Source organism: Schistocerca serialis, chromosome 2, assembly GCF_023864345.2.
Source record: "Schistocerca serialis cubense isolate TAMUIC-IGC-003099 chromosome 2, iqSchSeri2.2, whole genome shotgun sequence".
Taxonomy (NCBI): Eukaryota; Metazoa; Arthropoda; class Insecta; order Orthoptera; family Acrididae; genus Schistocerca; species Schistocerca serialis.
The window spans coordinates 564358735-564380377 of record NC_064639.1 but is presented as its reverse complement, the minus strand read 5'-3'; the positions used below and the strand labels follow the sequence as shown (position 1 = coordinate 564380377).

The following is a 21643-nucleotide window of genomic DNA, read 5'->3' as shown; positions in this document are numbered from 1 at the left end:
TTGCAGCATGAAGAATAAAGATGTAGAATAATAATAGAATTTGTTTTATTTAAAAAGCCTTACTAGTTTCCACATAAAAAATTAGGAGGCATTACTTTCCGGCATACCCTCGCACTTCATATACATTCAAAACATTTAGCATTTATTTGAAAAATATTCCAAATTGGATGCTTCAGTTATGATTGCTGGAGTATGTTGTATTAGATGCCATGTTTCCTTAGTTAAAGAAGTTAATCCAAAAGAGAACATTTTTGCATGGACAACTTTAGAATAATTAAGCTGGTAATGAAGTGAAAGATGCAAGAGAGTTTAACTAAGATTGTTCAGCACTAATAATTGTTTTAACAATTCCTGTGTCAAATGCTACTTGTGAAAGAAGCTTTTCCAAATTAAAACTAATAAAGACCATTCAAATATCAACTATGAGTAACCTTGCAATTTTATGAACCGAAAGAAAAATAAATGTAAAATTTAACCATGTCATTGAATAATTTACAAGAATAAAATACACAGGATTTTATATAAATGTCATTTATACACTTAAATATCTAATGTTTCATGTTTTCTGTTTCCTTAATGTATTATACTTGTACTGGTATTATAAACTGTAATAGACTTAAAGTAAATATTAAAATCCATGGAGTATTAAAATCCATGGAGAAGAAATAAAAACTTTGAGATTCGCCAATGACATTGTAATTCTGTCAGAGACAGCATAGGACTTGGAAGAGCAGTTGAATGGAATGGACAGTGTCCTGAAAGGAGGGTATAAGATGAACATCAACAAAAGCAAAATAAGGATAATGGAATGTAGTCGAATTAAGTCGGGTGATGCTGAGGGAATTAGATTAAGAAATGAGACACTTAAAGTAAGAAAGGAGTTTTGCTATTTGGGGAGCAAAATAACTGATAATGGTAGAAGTAGAGAGGATATCAAATTAGACTGGCAATGGGAAGGAAAGTGTTTCTGAAGAAGAGAAATTTGTTAACACCGAGTATAGATTTAAGTGTCAGGAAGTCGATTCTGAAAGTATTTGTATGGAGCATAGCCATGTATGGAAGTGAAACATGGACGATAACTAGTTTGGACAAGAAGAGAATAGAAGCTTTTGAAATGTGGTGCTACAGAAGAATGCTGAAGATTAGATGGGTAGATCATATAACTAATGAGGAGGTATTGAATAGGATTGGGGAGAAGAGAAGTTTGTGGCACAACTTGATTAGAAGAAGGGATCGGTTGGTAGGACATGTTCTGAGGCATCAAGGGATCACCAATTTAGTATTGGAGGTCAGTGTGGAGGGTAAAAATCGTAGAGGGAGACCAAGAAATGAATACACTAAACAGATTCAGAAGGATGTAGGTTGCAGTAGGTACTGGGAGATGAAGAAGCTTGCACAGGATAGAGTAGCATGGACAGTTGCATCAAACCAGTCTTAGGACTGAAGACCACAACTACAACAACATTAATGACTTCAGAAAAGTAATTTGATTTTGTAATTATAATTTTATATTTATAAAATATACAATTTAAAACATGAATTTGTAACACCTGTGTTGTGGTAATTAGATAACCTACAACATTATCTTATCTTCTGTATCATAAGAACAGCTGTTTTAGTAATTGTGTATCATGAAAACAGCTGACAAAACACACATTTGTTTAAAAAACTTTGCCATCATACAGTGGACAAAATAAGGTTGCAATAAATCCTCATTTTCAACTGATAATCCAACATGTGCTGTTTCTGGTTTTGTTCTAAGCCATGAAAATAGGAATTTGATGGATATGGAACTGCTTTGTGTTAAAATTTTTACTGGAGTAATGAATTACTAGTTAAGGTTATCTTTTTCCAGTACTCTCCACCATACATTCCTAAGTATTTTAGTATGTTATATTTGGAATCACTGCTATCCCATGAGGCAATTTCAGATGTTTTTGCCTTTATATGAAGTCTAGTCTTGCACTTGCACTCTTTTAACTGGCAACCAGTGAAAAGTTAGTTAAATTTTTCTGTAGCAAAGTTACTTATAACTGTTCAGGCATAATCCATTCTGCCAATTGCAGTCGACTGTGGCCTCTCACCAAACATTGGTTATTTTTGTCCTTCCCTATTTGTATCTTACCATCTGATAAGCTATAGAAGTTATCCTATAATTCTTTCTTTCATTGATGGAGGGTAGTTTTGACTAAACCCTCCCAACACTACTGATTTCCTGTTTCATCTTTCCGTCCAAAATTTTGAGCTATTGCTCCTTCCTTGTTGCATTGTCCAACTAGCACTCATCTCTTGAGGTCTTGCTGTACAGTGTGATCTTTTTCCTGTTGTGCCCCATCAGCCTCATTAATCAGTATTTCTTTCAATTCTGTATGTAGCCTGCAAAGTTTTCCATTTCATCTCTGTATTTTGATCTCATTGTCTAGAATATGATTAGTGTGTTCTGAATTTGGTCCTTTGCTAGAAAATTTCATATTTCCTTTTAGAGAGAACCACAATACTTAGGAGACCAAAATTCTGTTAATGGAAATCTTCAATCAGGAAAATGTTGTGGGTAACCAGTAAGAAGTTAAACTTAACATTCTGGATTACGTTTATCTTGGGATCTGTCTTGCAACCTCTTTTTAATTTTAAAAGCAGAACTATCCCTTCATAAGACAGGTTCTGCTTATTTTTATGAGTTGTTGCTGTACTTAACCATTACCTGATGATATATGAACCTAGCACTTTCCATTACAAGTTAATATCATGTAAAAGGTTTTATGACATTTAATTATGTTAAAATATAAGTTCCTGGCATTCTAAGGAAATCATCCACTTGCCTGTATCCATTAATGAGAAACATTTCAGTTATTCTGAATGTAAAAATTCTATAAGAAAAGATTTTGTGCTTCTCTATTTTGACATGGGTCAATATATCCAAGATTTGGGTTATGTGTTTTGTGGTACACCATCCCTTTGACTTCCGAACTGAGTTCTGTATTTCTATTGAAATTGTGTATTAATGTTTGCCAAACAACACAAACAATGACACCTTTTTAGGGGCATCCGTAAATCATTAAAAGATCAGTGCTGTGTCAGTTCAGCTAGTATCTACTCTTTTTTGTCACACCGAGTTTAGCATTTGAACAATGAACAATTAAGAGAAATGTTTGACCTAACAGAATTCATCATAAATCATTCAATTTTTTGAAGCCTTCTGCCATGACTTTAACTTCATCGATCTTAAAATCTGAGAAAACTGCAACTTGTAAGGATAAACAAGTTTTATGGTGAAATGTAATGCTTTGTTCAGAACAGTTATGATTTTGACAATGATTATTTCAGTTACTATTAACAATCTGATTTACTAAGGATATTGGGTCCTCACAGGAAACCTGAACATTTGATATTTTTTGTCATTTACTTATCTGGCAAATTTGAAAGACAACTATATGTAAGCCCCTTCAAATTCTGAAGGTAGCAGGGGTAAAATACAGGAAGCAAAAAGCTGTTTACAACTTGTACAGAAAGCAGAAGGCACTTATAAGAGTCGAGGGGCATGACAGGGGAGCAGGGAATAAGACCAGGTTGTAGCCCAGCCTTGAAGTTATTCAATCTGCACATTCAGCAAGCATTAAAAGAAACCAAAGAAAAAACTGGAGTATGAATTAAAGTTAACAGAGAAGAAATAAAAAAAATTAGGTTTGCAGATGGCATTGTAACTCTGTCAAGTGACAGCAAAGAACTTGGTAGAGCAATTGAATGCAATGAACAGTGCCTTGCATGGAGGATATAAGATGAAGTTCAACAAAAGCAAAAGAAGGATATTCAAATGTAGTGTAATGAAATCAAGTGATTCTGTAAAACGAGCCACATGGGATTAGCCAAGCGGTCTAAGGTGCTGCAGTCATGGACTGTGTGGCTGGTCCTGGCAGAGGTTTGAGTCCTCCCTCAGGCTTGGGTATGTGTGTTTGCCCTTAGGATAATTTAGGTTAAGTAGTGTGTAAGCTTAGGGACTGATGACCTTAGCAGTTAAGTTCCATAAGATTTCACACACATTTAAACATTTGTAAAACAAGACACTGAAAATAGTGGACAAATTTTGTTATTTCGGCAGCAAAAAAGTGACATTGGCCAAAGCAGGGAGGATGTAAAATGTAGACTGGCAGTTGCAAGACAAGCATTTCTGAAGAAGAACAATTTCTTAACATTAAATATAGATTTGAGTATTAGGAAGTCTTTTAGAAAGTATTTGTCTGGAGTGTAGCCATGTATGGAAGTGAAACATAGATGATAAACAGTTTAGAGAAAGAGAATTGAGGCTTTTGACATGTGGTGCTGCAGACGAATGTTGAAGTTTGAATGGATAGATCACATAACTAAAGGGGAGAAAAGGAATTTATGGTGGAACCCAACTAGGAGAAGGGATTGGTTGGTACAACACATTCTGAAATGTCAAGAGGTCACCAATTTAGTATTGACAGGTAAAAATCATAGAGGGAGACCAAGAGATAAATACATTAAGGAGATTCACAAGGATGTGGGTTGCAGTAGTCACTCGGAGACACAGAGGCTTGCAGAGGATGGAGTACATGGACAGCAGTATCAAACCAGTCTTCTGACAGAAGAACACAACAACAACAACAACGACAACAACATGCCACTGCAGAATTATTTTTCAACAAATACAGACATGCCTGTTCTCTATCATTTGGTAAAGATGTCATAATAAGATTAACTTTACTTAGCCATTACTACTGTTATTTTCTGTTTTAATTAGTAGATGTCCTCACTACTTCTCATCTTCCAACCATCTGTAATTTGTTTTGCATCCACTAGTTTCCCAACAATTCATCATTCTCTATTCTGTCAAGCTTATACTTTACTGTTAAATGTTCACATGCTAATAAACATTCAGGTCTTGTTGTTGTAGTATTCAGTCAAAAGACTGGTTTGATGCAGCTCTCCATGCCACTCTATCCTGTGCAAGCCTTTTCTCCAAATAAATACTGCAGCCTAAACTTTCTGAATCTGATTACTGTATTCATCTCTTGACCTTCCTCCACACTGTCCTCCAGTACTAAATTGGTGATTACTTGATGTCTCAGAATGTGTCCTATCAACTGATCCCTTCTTCTAGTCAGATTGTGCCACAAATTTCTTATCTCTCCAGTTCTGTTCAGTACCTCCTCACTAGTTACAAGATCTACCCATCTAATCATCTGCATTCTTCTGTAGTACCGTATTTCAAAAGCTTCTATTCACTTCTTGCCTAAACCGTTTATCATCCATTTTTCACTTCCATACGTGAGTACAATACATACAAATACTTCCAGACAAGACTTCCTGACACTTAAATTTGTATCCAATCTTAACAAATTTCTCTTCTTCAGAAATGCTTTCCTTGCCATTGTCAGTCTACATTTTACATCCTTGCTACTTTTGTCATTATTATTTATTTTGCTGCCCAAACAGCACAACTCATCTGCTACTTTAAGTATCTTGTTTTCTAATCTAATTCCCTCAGCAACACCTGATTTAATACAATTACATTTCATTATTCTTATTTTGCTTTTGTTTATGTTTTTCTTATAGCCTGCTTTCAACACACTGTCCATTCCGTTCAACTGCTCTTGCAAGTCCTATTGCTGTCTCTGACAGAATTACAGTGTCATCAGCAAACTTGATTTATTTCTTCTCCCTGGACTTTAATTCCCCAAATTTTTCTTTGATTCCCTTTACTGTTTGTTCAATGTGCAGACTGAATAACATTGAGGATTGGCTACAATATTGTCTCTCTCCCTTCTCAACCACTGCTACCCTTTCATGCCCCTTGACTCCTATAACTGCTGTCTGGTTTCTATACAAGTTGTAAATAGCCCTTTGCTCCTTGTAATTTACCACTGCTATCTTCAGAATTTCAAAGAGTGTTTTCCAGTCAATACCGGCAAAAGCTTTCCCTAAGTCTACAAATGCTGTAAACATAGGTTTCCCTTTCCTTAACCTATCTTCTAAGAGAAATTTTAGGATTGGTATTGCCTTGCATATTCCCACATTTCTCCTGAATCCAAAATGATCTTCCCTGAGGCCAGCTTCTACGTCTTTTCTCAATCTTCTGTAAAGAATTTGTGTCAGTATTTTGCTGCCATGACTTATTAAACTGACAGTTTGGTAATATTCACACCTGTCAGCACCCACTTTCTTTGGAACTGGAATTACCATATTCCTCTTGAAGTCTGAAGATATGTTGGCTGTCTTATATATCTTGCACACCAGATGGAAGAGTTTTGTCATGACTGGTTCTCTCAAGGCTATCAGTAGTTCACACAATGTCATCTACTCCCAGGGCCTTGTTTCAGCTTAGGGCTTTGAGTGCTCTATCAAACTGGCAATATCGTGTCTCCTGTCTCATCTCATCTACATCCTCTTCTGTTTATACAAGATTGCCTGCAACTTCATCTTCCTTGTAGAGACTGTCTGTACACTCCTTCCACCTTTCTGTTCTTTGCTGCAGACTGGTTTTTGATCTGAGCTTTTGATGTTCATGCAGCTACTGCTATTCTCCAAAGGCCTCTTTAATTTTCCTGTAGATGGTATCTATCTGCCCCCAAGCGAAATATCTGTCCTGTGCAGGATCTTCTCCTTCATAAAGCACTCAAATATTTCCCAGTTGTTTGAGAATTTTTTAATACTTCGTATGCAACTAGCAGAAGTAACACTTCCTTATATTTGTTGATATTTTGTTTGTATCCCTTGTTTATGTTAGTAGGGGCTGGATTAATGCTATTTTCCTCTCTTCTGGATTCTTTTTTTACACTTTTAGTTCCATACGACCAAACTGAGCAGCAAATCTCCAAGGTCATGGAATGTGTCAGTACATGAAATTACAGTGTTAAAGTAATGACAGATAAAATAAAATGTTTATGAACCCAAAAAAGGCCAAGCCATAAGTTTATGTTTCTATTTTAGATCTCTTAGAATCTTTGGTTCTGATCATTTCAACAACTCACTTAATTTTTTTTGGTGTGTGTTTTGATGGCTTCACAAATATCTATCCAGCTCTGTTTGTGGCAAATATTCATTGAGATAGGCTGATGTTGCTGCAAATCTAATTTAATTGTTGGAACTGGACAGTTTAAGAAACAGTCAAAATAACACGTTAATATTTGACCATTTTTTTTATTATTTGATCCCATTTTCATCTTTGAAAGAAATAATTGGTGCTTGATGGAGAAGTACATGTTTAAAAGTTTGGTAAAAAATTCTCGTATTACTTTTCACGAAATTTTGATTTTATTCCTGTAAGCTGATATTTTTTATAGGTTCTTTAAATTATTTCTCTCCTTTGCTGTGTGAACTGTTCCAGGTGGTGTTCACTTTTGGAACCTCTTCTATTTCTCCATATTTTTTGAGTTATTTATTTAATATCTTCTTCACACTCTTTGTACTAATATTTCTTCTTTTTATTCACACCAATCACCTGTTTTAGTTGTTTTGACTTATTCTCAAATGGAGCCATTGTGGTTATTTTCTGAGTTTCTTTTATATTTTAGATGGGAGATATTGAATTTTAACCTTAGAGAGATAATGATATTTGTATTCCCTATTTCTGAACACTTCAACATTCATAATTTCTGTGATATGGCTATGTGGTCTACCTGAAATTATTATACATTTACGTATTCTCCAGTTTTCTCCTTTTTTGTTCTTTTGTGAAAACATGTGGACATTGGTTTCCACTAGGGCATTTCGCATATTTTGATCACTCTTTCATTATTTCTGTTTGTTCTTAAGTGTGCTGGTTACTTTCCTAAATATATTTTTCTTCCAACTTATGCACTTAAGTTGACAAGTCTTTTAACTTTGTTTTTGGGTGTGTTGATTTCAGATTTCAAAACTGATTTACTTTCTGCAGATTTCTTTTGTCATCTTCATTTATAGTTGTACATCAATTTATGCAGGTATAGCTTCCAGTCTGGCACTTTACTAGTAACAGGTGTTCTTTCTCATTTTGACATAAATTTTGTTATATTGTGACATTTTTTACATAAAATACTGTTCCAGCATAGTTTCCCTTCATAAGTCCTGTAATGTAATGCGTTAACTACATTCTCATCCAAAAATCCAGTTTCCTACAGTGCTAAAATTTGAATAAAGTTCTTCTGTAGAAGTAATGCCAATTTCTTTCCTTTTACATCTTTCAGAAGAAAATTTACATTAAAAGGTCCAAAGTGGTACTTCCTTTTCAAATTAAATTTAGGAGGTTTTCCAATACATTCTAGCTCTTCACCACATATTATTTATTTTATTGTATATTCTCACACCCTCCAGAAGAAACTTCCATTTAGTTTCTTTAGATCAACAAATTCAAGCACATTTCTGTAACATTTTGCTTCAAACTGTCACCTCATTAATAGCCGACTTCTGCATAAGTCCGTTATATACAAGGTGTGGCAGCATTCATAGTAGGGTATTAAAAACACACCCTCAGGCAGTAACTGTAATTTATTTATTACCTCTTATGTCAATTAATAGTTAAAGGTATGCCATTTACTAATGTGTAAGTCATTGTGCACTGCGTGGATTACTTTTTGAATATGACTCCTGTCAAATGATGCCCCGTCTGCACAACACATTCATCTAGGCGGTGTTGGAAACTTTCTATAACTTGGCGTAATGTATTCCCTGGGACATTGCCGACGGCAGTTCTGATGCGATCCTTCAACTCAGGAATGGTGGCACAATGTTTTCGGAACACTTTTTGCTTCAGGTAGTCACAAAGGAAAAAGCCTGCGCATGAAAGGTCAGGTGAGCGAGGTGGCCAGGAAATATAACCAAAATTGGAAATTACTCTACTGGGAAACGTCTGTCGCAAGAAATCCTTGCAAATTCTGGCCACCACATTCCTGAGTTGAAGGATTGCATCAGAACTGCCATCGGCAATGCCCCAGGAAATACATTACGCCGAGTCAAGGAAAGCTTCCAACGCCACATAGATGAATGTGTTGTGCAGGCGGGGCATCATTTGACAGGAGTGACATTCATTAGGCAGGGAAATTGATGTGAGGAAAGTCACCGCAGAACGGTTTTGAAGTGCCATTGCCAGATCAGCTGCACATCTAGCACCAGCTGTTGGTTTGTAGCACGGATGCAGATATTTCTAGAATAAAAGTTAATTGAACACAGCTGACAAATTGGAGGTGCCGGCAGAACATGGAGCTTACATTATAGCATACCATTATACTACACTGTGTGATCAAAAGTATCTGGACACCCCCAAAAACATACGTTTTTCATATTAGGTGCACTGTGCTGCCGCCTACTGCCAGGTACTCCATATCAGTGACCTCAATACTCATTAGACGTCGTCAGAGAGTAGAATGCGGCACTCTGCGGAACTAACGGACTTCGAACATGGTCAGGTGATTGGGTGTCACTAGTGTCATACGCCTGTACGCGAGATTTCCACACTCCTAAACATCCCTAGGTCCACTGTTTCCAGTGTGATAGTGAAGTGGATACGTGAAGGGACATGTACAGCACAAAAACGTACAGGCCAACCTCGTCTGTTGACTGACTAAGATCACCAACAGATGAAGAGGGGTGTAATGTGTAATAGGCAGACATCTATCCAGACTATTACACAGAAATTCTAAACTGCATCAGGATTGACTGCAAGTACTATGACAGTTAGGCAGCAGGTGAGGAAACTTGGATATCATGGTTGCGAGGCTGCTCATGAACCACACAACAACGGTAAATGCCAAATGACACCTCGCTTGATGTAAGGAGAATAAACATTGGACAACTGAACAGTGGAAAAACATGTGGAGTGACGAATCACAGTAAACAATGTGGCGATCCAAAGGCAGGCTGTGGGTATGGCGAATGCCCGGTGAAAGTCATCTGTCTGCATGTGTAGGGCCAACAGTAAAATTCGGAGGCAGTGATGTTATGGTGTGGTCGTGTTTCTGATGGAGGGGGCTTGCATCCCTTGTTGTTTTGTGTGGCACTATCACAGCACAGGCCTATATTTCTGTTTTAAGCGTCTTCTTGCTTCCCACTGTTGAAGAGAAATTCGGAGATGGCAGCTGCATCTTTCGACCCGATCAGGCACCTGTTCATAATGCAAGATTTCAGGTTTCGATGGGAATTTGTAGCTTCATCGTGGCCAGCCTATGACATTCTCCTGCTAGCGTGGCCAGCCTATGACATTCTCCTGCTAGCTGTAACTTCACTGCATTACTCATAGGAAAGACACAGTCTCGACATGTAGTAACTACGCCAAGCCACTTCAGTTAATAAGCTAGCTATGAATGTTAAAGGTTCTTTTCAAGATTCTTACATCCTAAAAAAGCATGGAATGTGCCATATAAAGACATTTATGTAAGAGTAGGGGCCATGAATAATTAATTTAGTTGCAAGTTAGCCTGTGGGAGATAGTTAAACATGCAGATATCCAACAAAGTACAGCTGGAATTCTTTCTTGACAAATGGATGTGTCTTTTAGCATAGGAATAGAGGGCTCAACAGGGGGTAGGGTGAGGGGAGAGTTGTGGAGAGATGCTCATGGGGTCGGTCTTCCCTGCCTGCCCTGACATTAACGCCCTTAAACTAAAGTTCAGAGGTAATTCAGCACTTTGGTTTTGAGTGTAATAAATGTCAATGCGTCATAGCCAGTAGACAAAGTAGCCATCCAGGTTTGCCCACCGACTCCTCCGCATATTCATCTGATGCCACAGTCAGACCAGTCACCACCTTGTAACGATATGCATTTTAGCACACATACACCACAGCAACATTCTATCTTCCAATGTTTGTTTGTCTCAGAGTGATGGTTAAAAGCATAGGAAACATCATCATGGGATTTTCATTAATACAGAGTGAGGCATAAAGGATGAATGGTTTTCAAATGAACAATAGTGCTTCAAATTTTTTTTTAATTGCAGAATAACACTCAAATAATGTTGCCATTTAACAAAATTAATGCTTGAAAACAACATCTCCCAGGTGATGGCCGTTTTCAGCGACACTCTTCTCAAGGCGCTCTCAGAAGTTGGCTTCAACTCTCTGCAACATACCTCTGTCTATTTGGACGATTTCCACATGAACAGCTTCCTTCAATTCTTCAAGTGTATGTGGTTTATGCACGTACACACGTGATTTGAAGTAACCCCACAAAAAGTAGTCACACATGGATAGGTCATGGGAATGAGGCCAATGAATGTCCCTGAAGCGGGAAATAGCTCTACCGTGAAAAACAGTCTTAATTGCTTCCATAGTCCATCTTGTCGTGTGAGCTGTAGCTCCATCTTGCTGAAACCACACTCGCCGGATAGGAATACGTTTTCTTCTTAATTCAGGTAGGAAGAATTGAGTGATCATCTCTCTATATCATTCAGAGGTTACGGTTACAGCGTTCCCGCTCTTGTCTTGGAAAAAGTGTGGACCAATAACATCTGTACCTGTCACAGCACACCAGTCAGTCACCTTGGGACTATGTAATGGTTTCTCATGCAGTAGTTTTGGGTTTTCACTAGCCCAATAACGACATTTCTGCTGATTTACCATTCCATTCAAATGGAAATGAACATCACTCATAAGCAAAATAATGATGTCATTTTGCTCAAATATGGCATACATTTCTTGGGCAAAATTTAGCTGCGGGTTTAATTTTTGCACAGTGGCCATTTTGTAGGGATGAAATTTTAGGTTAGTATGCAAAAAACGCCTTATTGAGTGATCACTGAGGCGCAGTTCAGCCAGGTTTCTTCTAGCAGATCGACCAGGTAAATGGAGTATGGCTTGCTGAACTCTTTCCACATTTTCTTGTGTTCTAACTGAACGAGGTTTTTTGTTCATAGCTGTTCTTTGTGTTCGGAATGATTCTACCCAATGTGAAATGGTGTTACAAGTGGGAACACTATCATGTCTACTGAGATTGCAATGGTGACGAAACTCACGCTGCACTACAACAATAGACTCACTATTGCACACAAAACTATCACAGCTAAACACACGATGTTGCACGGTCCTCGGCTCCATGACCTTGACTGAACAAAATGGCAGGAGCTACCGATCACATTACCACACCACATCACATCACCCCCCCCCCCCCCCCCCCTCCCATTGCCGAGCCTGAATACTAGCTGAAAATGTTCGTCCTTTCTGCCTCCCCTGTATAATGGGTTAATTAGTTTATCTTATAACAGTAGTGATGGAAAGACGACATCAACAGTTTTGTAATATCATCCTGTAAGGAGTACTTAAAATTAACTAGACGTTGTCAAAACAACCATTTTAATTCATGTAAATCTAACGATTGTAATGTCCTCTTTTTACATTCCTGCACATGGTACTCCCAATTCTTTCTTTTATTACAATAAATGTGAGTGACACACTCAGATACTACTATCTTATGATTAATAGAAGTAATAAACATTATTTCCCAATGTGGGGCCTTAACCAAATCTGTCACAAACATGAACAATGCAAAATATCAATATACAACAGTCTCAGTCCAAATTTCAGTGCTGCTGAATCTCAGAAACTGGGAAAAAATAAGACCGGACTGCATGCTAATTACATGCCAGCAAAAGTCTGTCAATTTTGTTCTTTAGCAGCCAGTTTTTGTGTCATCTTCAATACACTAGGCCAAGAGGAGGAGACGCTTTGCCTCCTCATGCATAACAACAAATACTCTATCAAATAGCTGAATGGACGTACTTCTTGCTCTCCTCCCCTCTTTCATTTCTCCTTGGAAAACACGATTAAAAATGGGCACGCTTCATATGCTGTGACTGCAGTGTAAACACTTTTATTGCTCCAAGATTACCAGTTTCAGTGTCTTATTCTGCCATCAATAAAATACAGTTGATGAAATGCATACAAATGATAAAAAGCACACAGCTAAAATCCTTCCTGTCCATGAAAGCTGGTGGCAAACATGATTCTCCTGATTCTCTTTGATTTGGAGAATCATGTTCGCAACCAGCTTGCACTGACAATAGGATAATTTTAGCTGTGTGCTTTTTATCATTTGAGAGCATTTTACCAAGTGTGTGTATTCCATCAACTGGATTTTTATCAAGAGTTGTATACATGGGGAGTGCCATCCATGCTTCGATTTCATGTAATGTAACATGACAATTTTATAGCAAGTTCCAGAAGATTAAATGAAGGTGAGATATGACTGCTGAAACCGGTCATCTTTGAGCAATAGAAGTGTCTACACTGTGATTCTGGCGTATGCAATGTGTTCATTTTCAGCCCTACCGATCACCCCACAGCACAGTATGTGTACCTTAAACATTATTAAACGCACCTCAGCAGACAGCATGGTACTGATAGTTTACTGTGTGAGTGCTTGATATCATCTTCAGGAATTTGATTACTGTGTAATCTTGCATCAAAAGGGTGTAAATCAAACTGATTAACCAATTTGGTAAAGGAAAACATGGTCCATTGCAGACCATTATATGCTTTATTAATTGTGCGATCAGCAGACTTTGACATTAAAGTCATATTCAAGCACATTTGGATAACCATCACACGATTTATCACATTAGATGCAGCACATAAATCAAATTATTATTCCACATATAATGCCGCATATTATATAGTCCATATACACATATACATCATGCGTGAATAAAAGCCATGTCAACATGTGACGACATATGTGGACTGCGTAAAATGTGACCTCATATGTAGAACAGTAATTTGGTTTATGTGCTGTGTCTAATGTGATAAATCATGTGATGGTTTTTTAAATGTGCTTGAAAATAACAAATGTCAAAATAGAAGCTGATCATACAATTAATAAAAAATATTACGCTCTTCAAAACAAAATTTTTTGAAGCTGTGGATCCATGCAAAAACAAAATTATAATTATTAATCAACATTATAAAAAGATATTATTAATCAACATTATAAAAAGATATATGTCTGCTTCGCAACTTTCCAACTTGAATATGGACAGTTTTGTTACTTATTCCAAAAGATAAAAAAAATATTATCGCATTGGCATGTGCTGAAAATATTGTGCTTTTCTCAGTATTAAAAAGCACTGAGTACTGTGCATAATGTAACGTTTGTAATAAATACACTTACAAACATGAAGTGCAGCTGCAACACTGTCAAATCTGACTATGTTTAAAATAATCTCACTCAAAGAATTTGACAATTCAAGGAATAATAAATACAAGCATTTTATTTTATTTCTACAACAATGATTTAAAATATTCTTTCTCATAACAGAACACTGACAAGTAACAATGTGTATATGAAACAGGATGGAAGTCCTGCCAAATGATGACTGTTCATATAATACATATATTATGCACACATGTAATATACTGATGCACTTAAATATCACAGGAACAATAAATTGGATACAAGCAGCAGAAAAAAAAAAAAAAAAAAATGAAAATTACTAATTTTCTTGTGCACGACAAGAACAAAGTTATCTTTCTTTTATTGCATCCAGGAGAGGAATATCACATACTGTAAATAATATCTCTGCCATATAATAATACATCAAGTCATAAATGTAGAGTTTCAGCATCTGAATTACATGTGAAAATACTTCATCTGTCCCAAAAGAAATACAATTCCTATATGGCTGAAAAATCAGATGCGATAAGAAAAATTTTCTGTACTTTGTGTTTTAAAATTAAATAAGTTGTGAACTCAACACAGATACTTTGTTAATCTCTTTTTCATTTGAATACAAAAATGCTTCCTCCTCCAGACAACGTTTAACAAAATAAGGATTTTATATAAAACACATCAGCATGTGATGTAAAATGGTATACTACTTTACACTGAAAGTACGAATCAAACATGAGGTGGATAGAACTAATATTCTGTTCAGTCAAAACTGCAACTATTCCAAGTCAACCAATATATGGAAACATAATATGGTCACAATATAAAGCAAAAATTTCTTAAGTCAGAAAGTACCACGCATGGCAAAAATGTAACAGAAAAACAAACATAAAAATATAATTGTGTTATGCAGATGGAAAGAAAAAAATGCTGTCCTTCCTAATTTACTAAAGATTTAAGTGCAATTACATTCCAGAACTGATTAAATAAAACAAATACTTTGGTATGAATGGTGCACAGTTCCTCTACTTATTCATAAGTAAAATATCTGGAACAGAGCTATCTTACACTGGTGAATGTGTAACGCAAGGAACATTATTATCTACTCTACTGTGCATGCAACTGATTTTTAAGGGTCCTATTCATCTCTTATATTACAGTTCATCACTGCTGCCATGAAAACATTCCTGTAATGTACATACTAAAAGAGGGAGGGAGGGATGGCTGGAAGTAAATGTGAAGTAAATAAGAAAAAAATATAAAACAGTCTGCCTCAATATCTTACACAGAAAATTCATTCACAGATGGTATTCGTTTATAAATTGAGATGAATGGATAGAATAAAAACTTCACAATCACGCATTATTAACAAAAAGCTAAGTTTAATTCATTCAAAAATAATCTAAGCCAGTACTATACTCTTGCACACTGAAAGTGCATGTGGAATGCTGATTATTTTAAAAAATTGAACATAAATTAAACAGGAATGTGATTTGACAACCTTCTCTTTGAAAACAATGTAGTTATGGAACTGGGATGAATAGAGATTACTATTTTACAACAGTCACTGCATACAAATATTTGGTGTACCATACTTTTTAACCAATTATCAATATTTATCACATCAAATTAATAAGGAAGATGCAGAAGAGTGGGCACAAGTATATTCATATTCATCAGTAAGGTGATACTACATGCAAAGCACAATGATCTTTTTATTTGGAAAAAATTATAAGCAACAAAAAAATTGCCTGCAACACTAAGCTGACATATGTCATAACCTCCTCATCTAATAATACTGGCTGCATAAGGATTAGTACTTGAAATTTCATACAGTCACTTTGCAAATATTTGATGTTTTACACTGACAATGGTCTTTATTTTGGTGCTTCCTCTCCTACAAAGCCAAACTGACTTGAGAGGAAATAATGTATATGGTAAGAAAGGACTTAAAAAAAAAAAAAAAGTCCTGACAGTTGTTGTCAGTTGTAAGGTTTAAAAACGTCCTCTAATACTGGTAGCCATTTGATGAAATGCCAGTATCTGTTCAGTATATGTGCAAATGCCTTGTAAATGATATTGGAATGAGTGACTATACAAGACTATAGCTGTAACAGATAAACCCCAAATATCTGTGAAAAACACAAGCTATAGAGACAAAACTGTAACTTAGAGAATGTTCTGACATCATCATCCAGTCCAATACATGTGATACAATGCTTACACAGCTTAAATCGAATAAATGAACAAAATTTTACAATAGTGGCCTTAAATGTCACTTAACAAGTTACAACAGATATGACCAGTAATTTGATACACAAACTCTAGCGCAACACTTTCAATGTACCAGTATTGGTACCATAAACTAGGCCTTGGCCAGGCTCGGGCGCCCAGCGGATACAATTCAGACTAGTAAAGCTATTTTCACGATTCTGTTCAATGTCACGTAGGTGACACAGGCGACCACGGCCTCCTATTGAACGACCAGGTTTTGCATCTTCCATACGAAAAATCTGTGCTACAGTAGGGCGATCAGTTGGAAGTACGATACGCCGTGATGCAAGGCCCACCAGCAGGTGTCGGCAGGCAGGCGACAGTGACACAGACACAGCATTCTGTTCAAAACTTGTGGTGTACAGGCACTGGCCCAATGACTCCCATTCTAAACTATATACGCCTGAAAAACAAGAAACAATGTTATGCAGTCTATAAATGATGCACACAGAAATATCAGATAAAGATAATGAATAGTTCTCTGACAGGTACAATATATCATACTTGACAACAATGAAGGTGGACTTTTTTTGCCATCAGTCTTCTGACTGGTTTGGTGGGGCCACCATGAATTCCTCTCCTGCGCTAACCTCTTCTTCTCAGAGTGGCACTAGCATTCTAAAATCTGAATTATTTGGTAGATATATTCCAATCTCTTGCTGATTCTGTGGAGGATCTCCTCATTAGTCCACCAGCTTTTCAACATTCTTCTGTAATACTACATCTCAAATATTTTGATTCCCTTGTGTTCCAGTGTTCACACTGTCCATGATTCACTACCATACAATGCTGTCCGCCAAATATCAAAAAATGGCTCTAAGCACTATGGGACTTAACATCTTAGGTCATCAGTCCCCTAGACTTAGAAACTACTTAAACCTAACTAACGTGCGGACATCACACACATCCATGCCCAAGGCAGGATTCGAACCTGTGACTATAGCAGCAGTGCGGTACCGGACTGAAGAGACTAGAAGCGCTTCGCCACAATGGCTGGCCAAAATGTCATTCTCAGAAACTTCTACCTCAAATGAAGACCTATATTTGATGCTAACAGACTACTGGCTAGGAATGTCGTCTTTGTCTTTGCTAGAGTGCTTTTTATGTCGTCCTTGCTTCATCCATTGTGGGTCCTTGTGCTTCCAAGGTAGCAGAACTCCATCTAATTCGTGATCACCAATTTTGATGTTAAGTTAAGAATATTTCAATATTCTCATTTCTGCTACTTCTCATTACTTTCACCTTTTTCTGATTTACTCTCAAGCCATATTCTTTACTCATTAGACTGTTCATTCCATAGAACAAATACTGTAACACTTCTTCACTTTCACTGGGGGTAGTGATATCATCAGTGAATCCTATCATTGATATCCTTCCACTGTGAATTTTAATCACACTCCTGAATCTTCCTTTTATTTCCGGCACTGATTCTTCGGGTATAGATTGAAGAGTATGGACAAAACACAGTGCCCCTCTCCCACACCTTTTTTAATCCGAGCACTTTGCTCTTGGTCTTTCAATCTTATTCTCTCTCTCCATTCTTGTACATATTGCATATAATCCACCTTTCAGTGTAACTTACTCCTATTTTTCTCAGACTTTCAAACATCTTGCACCAGTTCACATTGTCCAATGTTTGCTGTACATCTACAAAGCCTATGAGTATATCTTTATTTTTCTTCAGCCTTGCTTCCATTCAAGTGCAAAGTCAGAAGTGCCTCCCCTGCTGCCTTGATTAAAAAGTAGTTAAAAATACACCTTGAGCACTGGGAAGCAAAAATGGCCATTCGAAGGAGCAACATGATATGAAGGCTGTGGCAGGTTCAGCAAGAATCACATAAATCAGGTGTGAGATAAATGCAAATAGACCTCTTGCCACGGAGTGAACAATACTTGCCACGGAGCAAACAATACTGGTACAATCTAAAAATTTTACACACACACAAGGAGGAGGGGAAAAAGCAGAAAAAACACAGAAAGTAATCTACAATAACAGAACAGCCTGACAATGTACCTTTGACATTTTTCTATAACTGTAATTAATTAATTAACAAATTATTGTACAGTTAAGTGTAAATAAAGAAGCATAAAACAGTACGTTTGAATATTAAATGTTGTGGGTTCCCAATGGTACACTCAAATACCTCAAAATTGATACAAAAGATATAGTAATTTAATAATCACTTCACAGCAGAAATGATCAAAACCTCTTTTATGTGTTTGCTGTGACTGTAGGCAGCATATGAGGATGAAACCATGGATACTTAAGGGCAATTTCACCTTAAATCATGCAGGAGATGTAAGTTTATGATAATGAATTGCTCTATAAAACAATATATAGTATGCCGCTATATAATTTCATCTTGATTTTTGTAGATGGTTCAGTCCTTTGAAAAATGTGTAGGTTCTGTCCTTTGAAAAATGTCTATTTTGTAAATAACTCTTAAAACACACACGAACACACACACACACACACACACACACACACACAAACCTTGATGCAAACTCAACTCGCACGCACACGACCACAGTCTCAGTCTTGGCAGCCATAGGCTTGGCCATGAGGGATGCACTTGAATTTATGAGTGTGTGTATGTATGTTGTCTAGATCTGATGAAGGACTGTTTGGCCAAAAGCTTTGTTTCACAGTCTTTCTGTTGCGTCTATCTGCAACTCAGCATTTCCACTATATGGAAATTAGCAACTGTCCTTTTCATGACATAATTATAAACATTATCTTCTCTGCTCCAACTCTCTATATTACATAAATATTTATTATTGAAAATTTAAAAAATCTCATTTTTATGAGTTTCTACGAATTATTAACTGAAAAATCTCCATTACAAAATTTAGGAAAATTGCACGCTACACTGTTTGGTTAATGTGTTAGTAGTTACTGCAATTGAAGTGGGTATTTTTTTTTCCCCTGTGTAAAGCGTTAGAAATTTTCCAACATTTTGCGTATTTAGCATCACTGAATTTCCAGTGTAATATTTTGTGTTGGCAACTGTGTTTCCAGCTCTGCTTTTTTTATAAAAAATGAGTGAGAGCTTGTACATGAATCATTCTGTATTGATTTTTGTGTTTGGTTTGAAGTTTTTTTGTTAGGCACAACGTCAATGAGGAACACAAGGTGAGGTATGTGGACTATGAAAAAAAGATACAAGAAAGTCGTGTTTAAGAAATGTGAGAAACACTTCACAATTGTTGGAAATCTGTTGGAGGTGTTGCAGAGCTATCTTCATCCTCAAATAACTGTGCTACCATGACATCCATTGTGCAGGAATTGCTATACCTGAACAATCACCTTCACCGGAATGTGAAAGTGAAGAATGTAGTGCAGATGTTTATATTCCTGGGTGTGAAGTTGTTGATCCAACTGATTGTTAGCATTTCTGTTTTAGTCCCTAATACATGACCCCTTAAACGATCAGGCCAGATAATAAGCACAAGAAGAAAATGATATGTACAAAGAAAATTGGAAGAACTTGAGACAAGTTTCACACAAGCAACATCTTAAAACCTTTGCAAAGTGCATAATGTAGATGCACTTGCTGGAGAACCTGAAAATAGTGACATCTGCACCCAATGTGATGTGTGGTTTGAAAACCTAAACACTGCTATCTCCACAGCCACCTATACTGAGAAGGTACAGTTACTGACACTGATACCTGACAGATATTCCCAGCAGCAGATTCAGACATACATACCAATTTCCTCAAATTATTTAGCTACAAAACCTCCTAAAATAAAGAATGAAAACATTTGCACACACCCAGATTCCTATTGTGGGCATCCATTGTAAGAGGATATGCTTAATGTTGTTCTGTAATTTTACCTAAGTGATGGCAAAGATTGCAGCATGCAAAATCCTAATCAGGCTGACGTTTTCTCTGTTAGTGAAAATGGCAAAAAGATCAGAAAGAGAAGCATATCTCCTAATGAAAAAGGAGAACGCCAATTTAAAAACAACAGTATCACAGGGAGGAAGTGCAGAGTTATAGACCTGATGCTTTTGTGAATGTGTCAAGAGCCACAAGATAAATGTTGGGTGCAGCAGTGTGAAGTGTTTCCTGGTGCTGAAGGGACAACTGTTAAACCAGTATAACTTCATGATACTGACAATGAAGTAACATATGCACTGTGGGAGGGAGGAGAGTTTGTGAAGAAGATGGTAGAGCTAGGGAAGTTAGAGGCATTGGGTCTTAAAAAGAGTAGCTCACCTTCATAACTGCAGGATACAAAGACAGGCCACAGTAGAAATACTGCCACATTAGTTCTCCATTTCAACTCTGCTGAGAACTGGTCTTTTGCTTTTTGGAACAAAGTTCAAAGTTACCACTGGCACACACCACATGAGTCAATATTCACATGTGTTGCTCACTTCCTTGGAATATCACACTGTTTTGCTATTGTCAGTGATGATCTCATTCATGACAGTGCACATGCATGCTATACTGTCAGCATGATATTGACGACATAGCATTTAGAGGCCATGCAGTACCTAAACATGTGTATGTGACTAACGGTGCAGCATCTCATTTTAAAAACTGCTTTTAAGTTTTACGAGTTGGAAAACACTGTACAGGTATTAAGACAAGAAATGGATATTTTCAGCAACAGATCTTGGAAAAAGGGCATGTGACAGTGTAGCAGGTATCTGTAAACACCTTGCAACTTGATTTAATCTCCAGCATGTAGCTGTTGATGCTATAACAGATGGTATTGGATTTGTACAGACCATACAAAACCTACTACAAAACATAAAATTCTTATTTCTAAATGAAAGTAAATTATGGAAATTCTGTTTTAAAAAAAGAGCCAAGAGAGGTCTGTTATGATGCCAGTGGCGGGAATTCAGTCAACTCATTACCAGGTTGCATTCCTGAGTGGCATATACGCCGCAAGAACAGTTCTTCATGAAATGCAGCCTGTTACTATGTGTGAAATTCAGAGATCTCAGTCTACTTCAGAAGGCTTTGTTGTGAGCAAATTTATTTCTTATTTGTATGACTATCAGTGGTGGGTGGGACAAATAATTTATGTCTATCATGAGCTGCAAGATGTAACCATTTCCTTTACGACACCTCATGGTCTGGCAAATTATTTCAAATTGCAATCATCAACAAATCAGTGTCCAGTTCCCATTTCGTCAAAACTGCTCTTGTTGGATCATCCTTGTCCATGTGCAAATTCAGCTTGGCTATAAAAGTTCAAAGAGCAGCAAAAAACTGTTTTCAACAGTGCAGTATTGATTTTTACGGTGTAGGCAATTTCACT

The 21643-nt window shown here is 36.8% G+C and overlaps 1 protein-coding gene across 1 annotated transcript in view; it reads right to left on the bottom strand.

The window, feature by feature from the left end:
• Positions 1-16060: 16060 nt before the first annotated feature.
• Positions 16061-21643, bottom strand: part of LOC126457564 (uncharacterized) — a 332561-nt gene continuing 326978 nt past the window's right edge. The window contains exon 25 of the mRNA XM_050093978.1: positions 16061-16766. Coding sequence (XP_049949935.1) covers positions 16414-16766 — 353 coding nt within the window. The 3' untranslated portion in view covers positions 16061-16413. The remainder of the gene's footprint in view (positions 16767-21643) is intronic.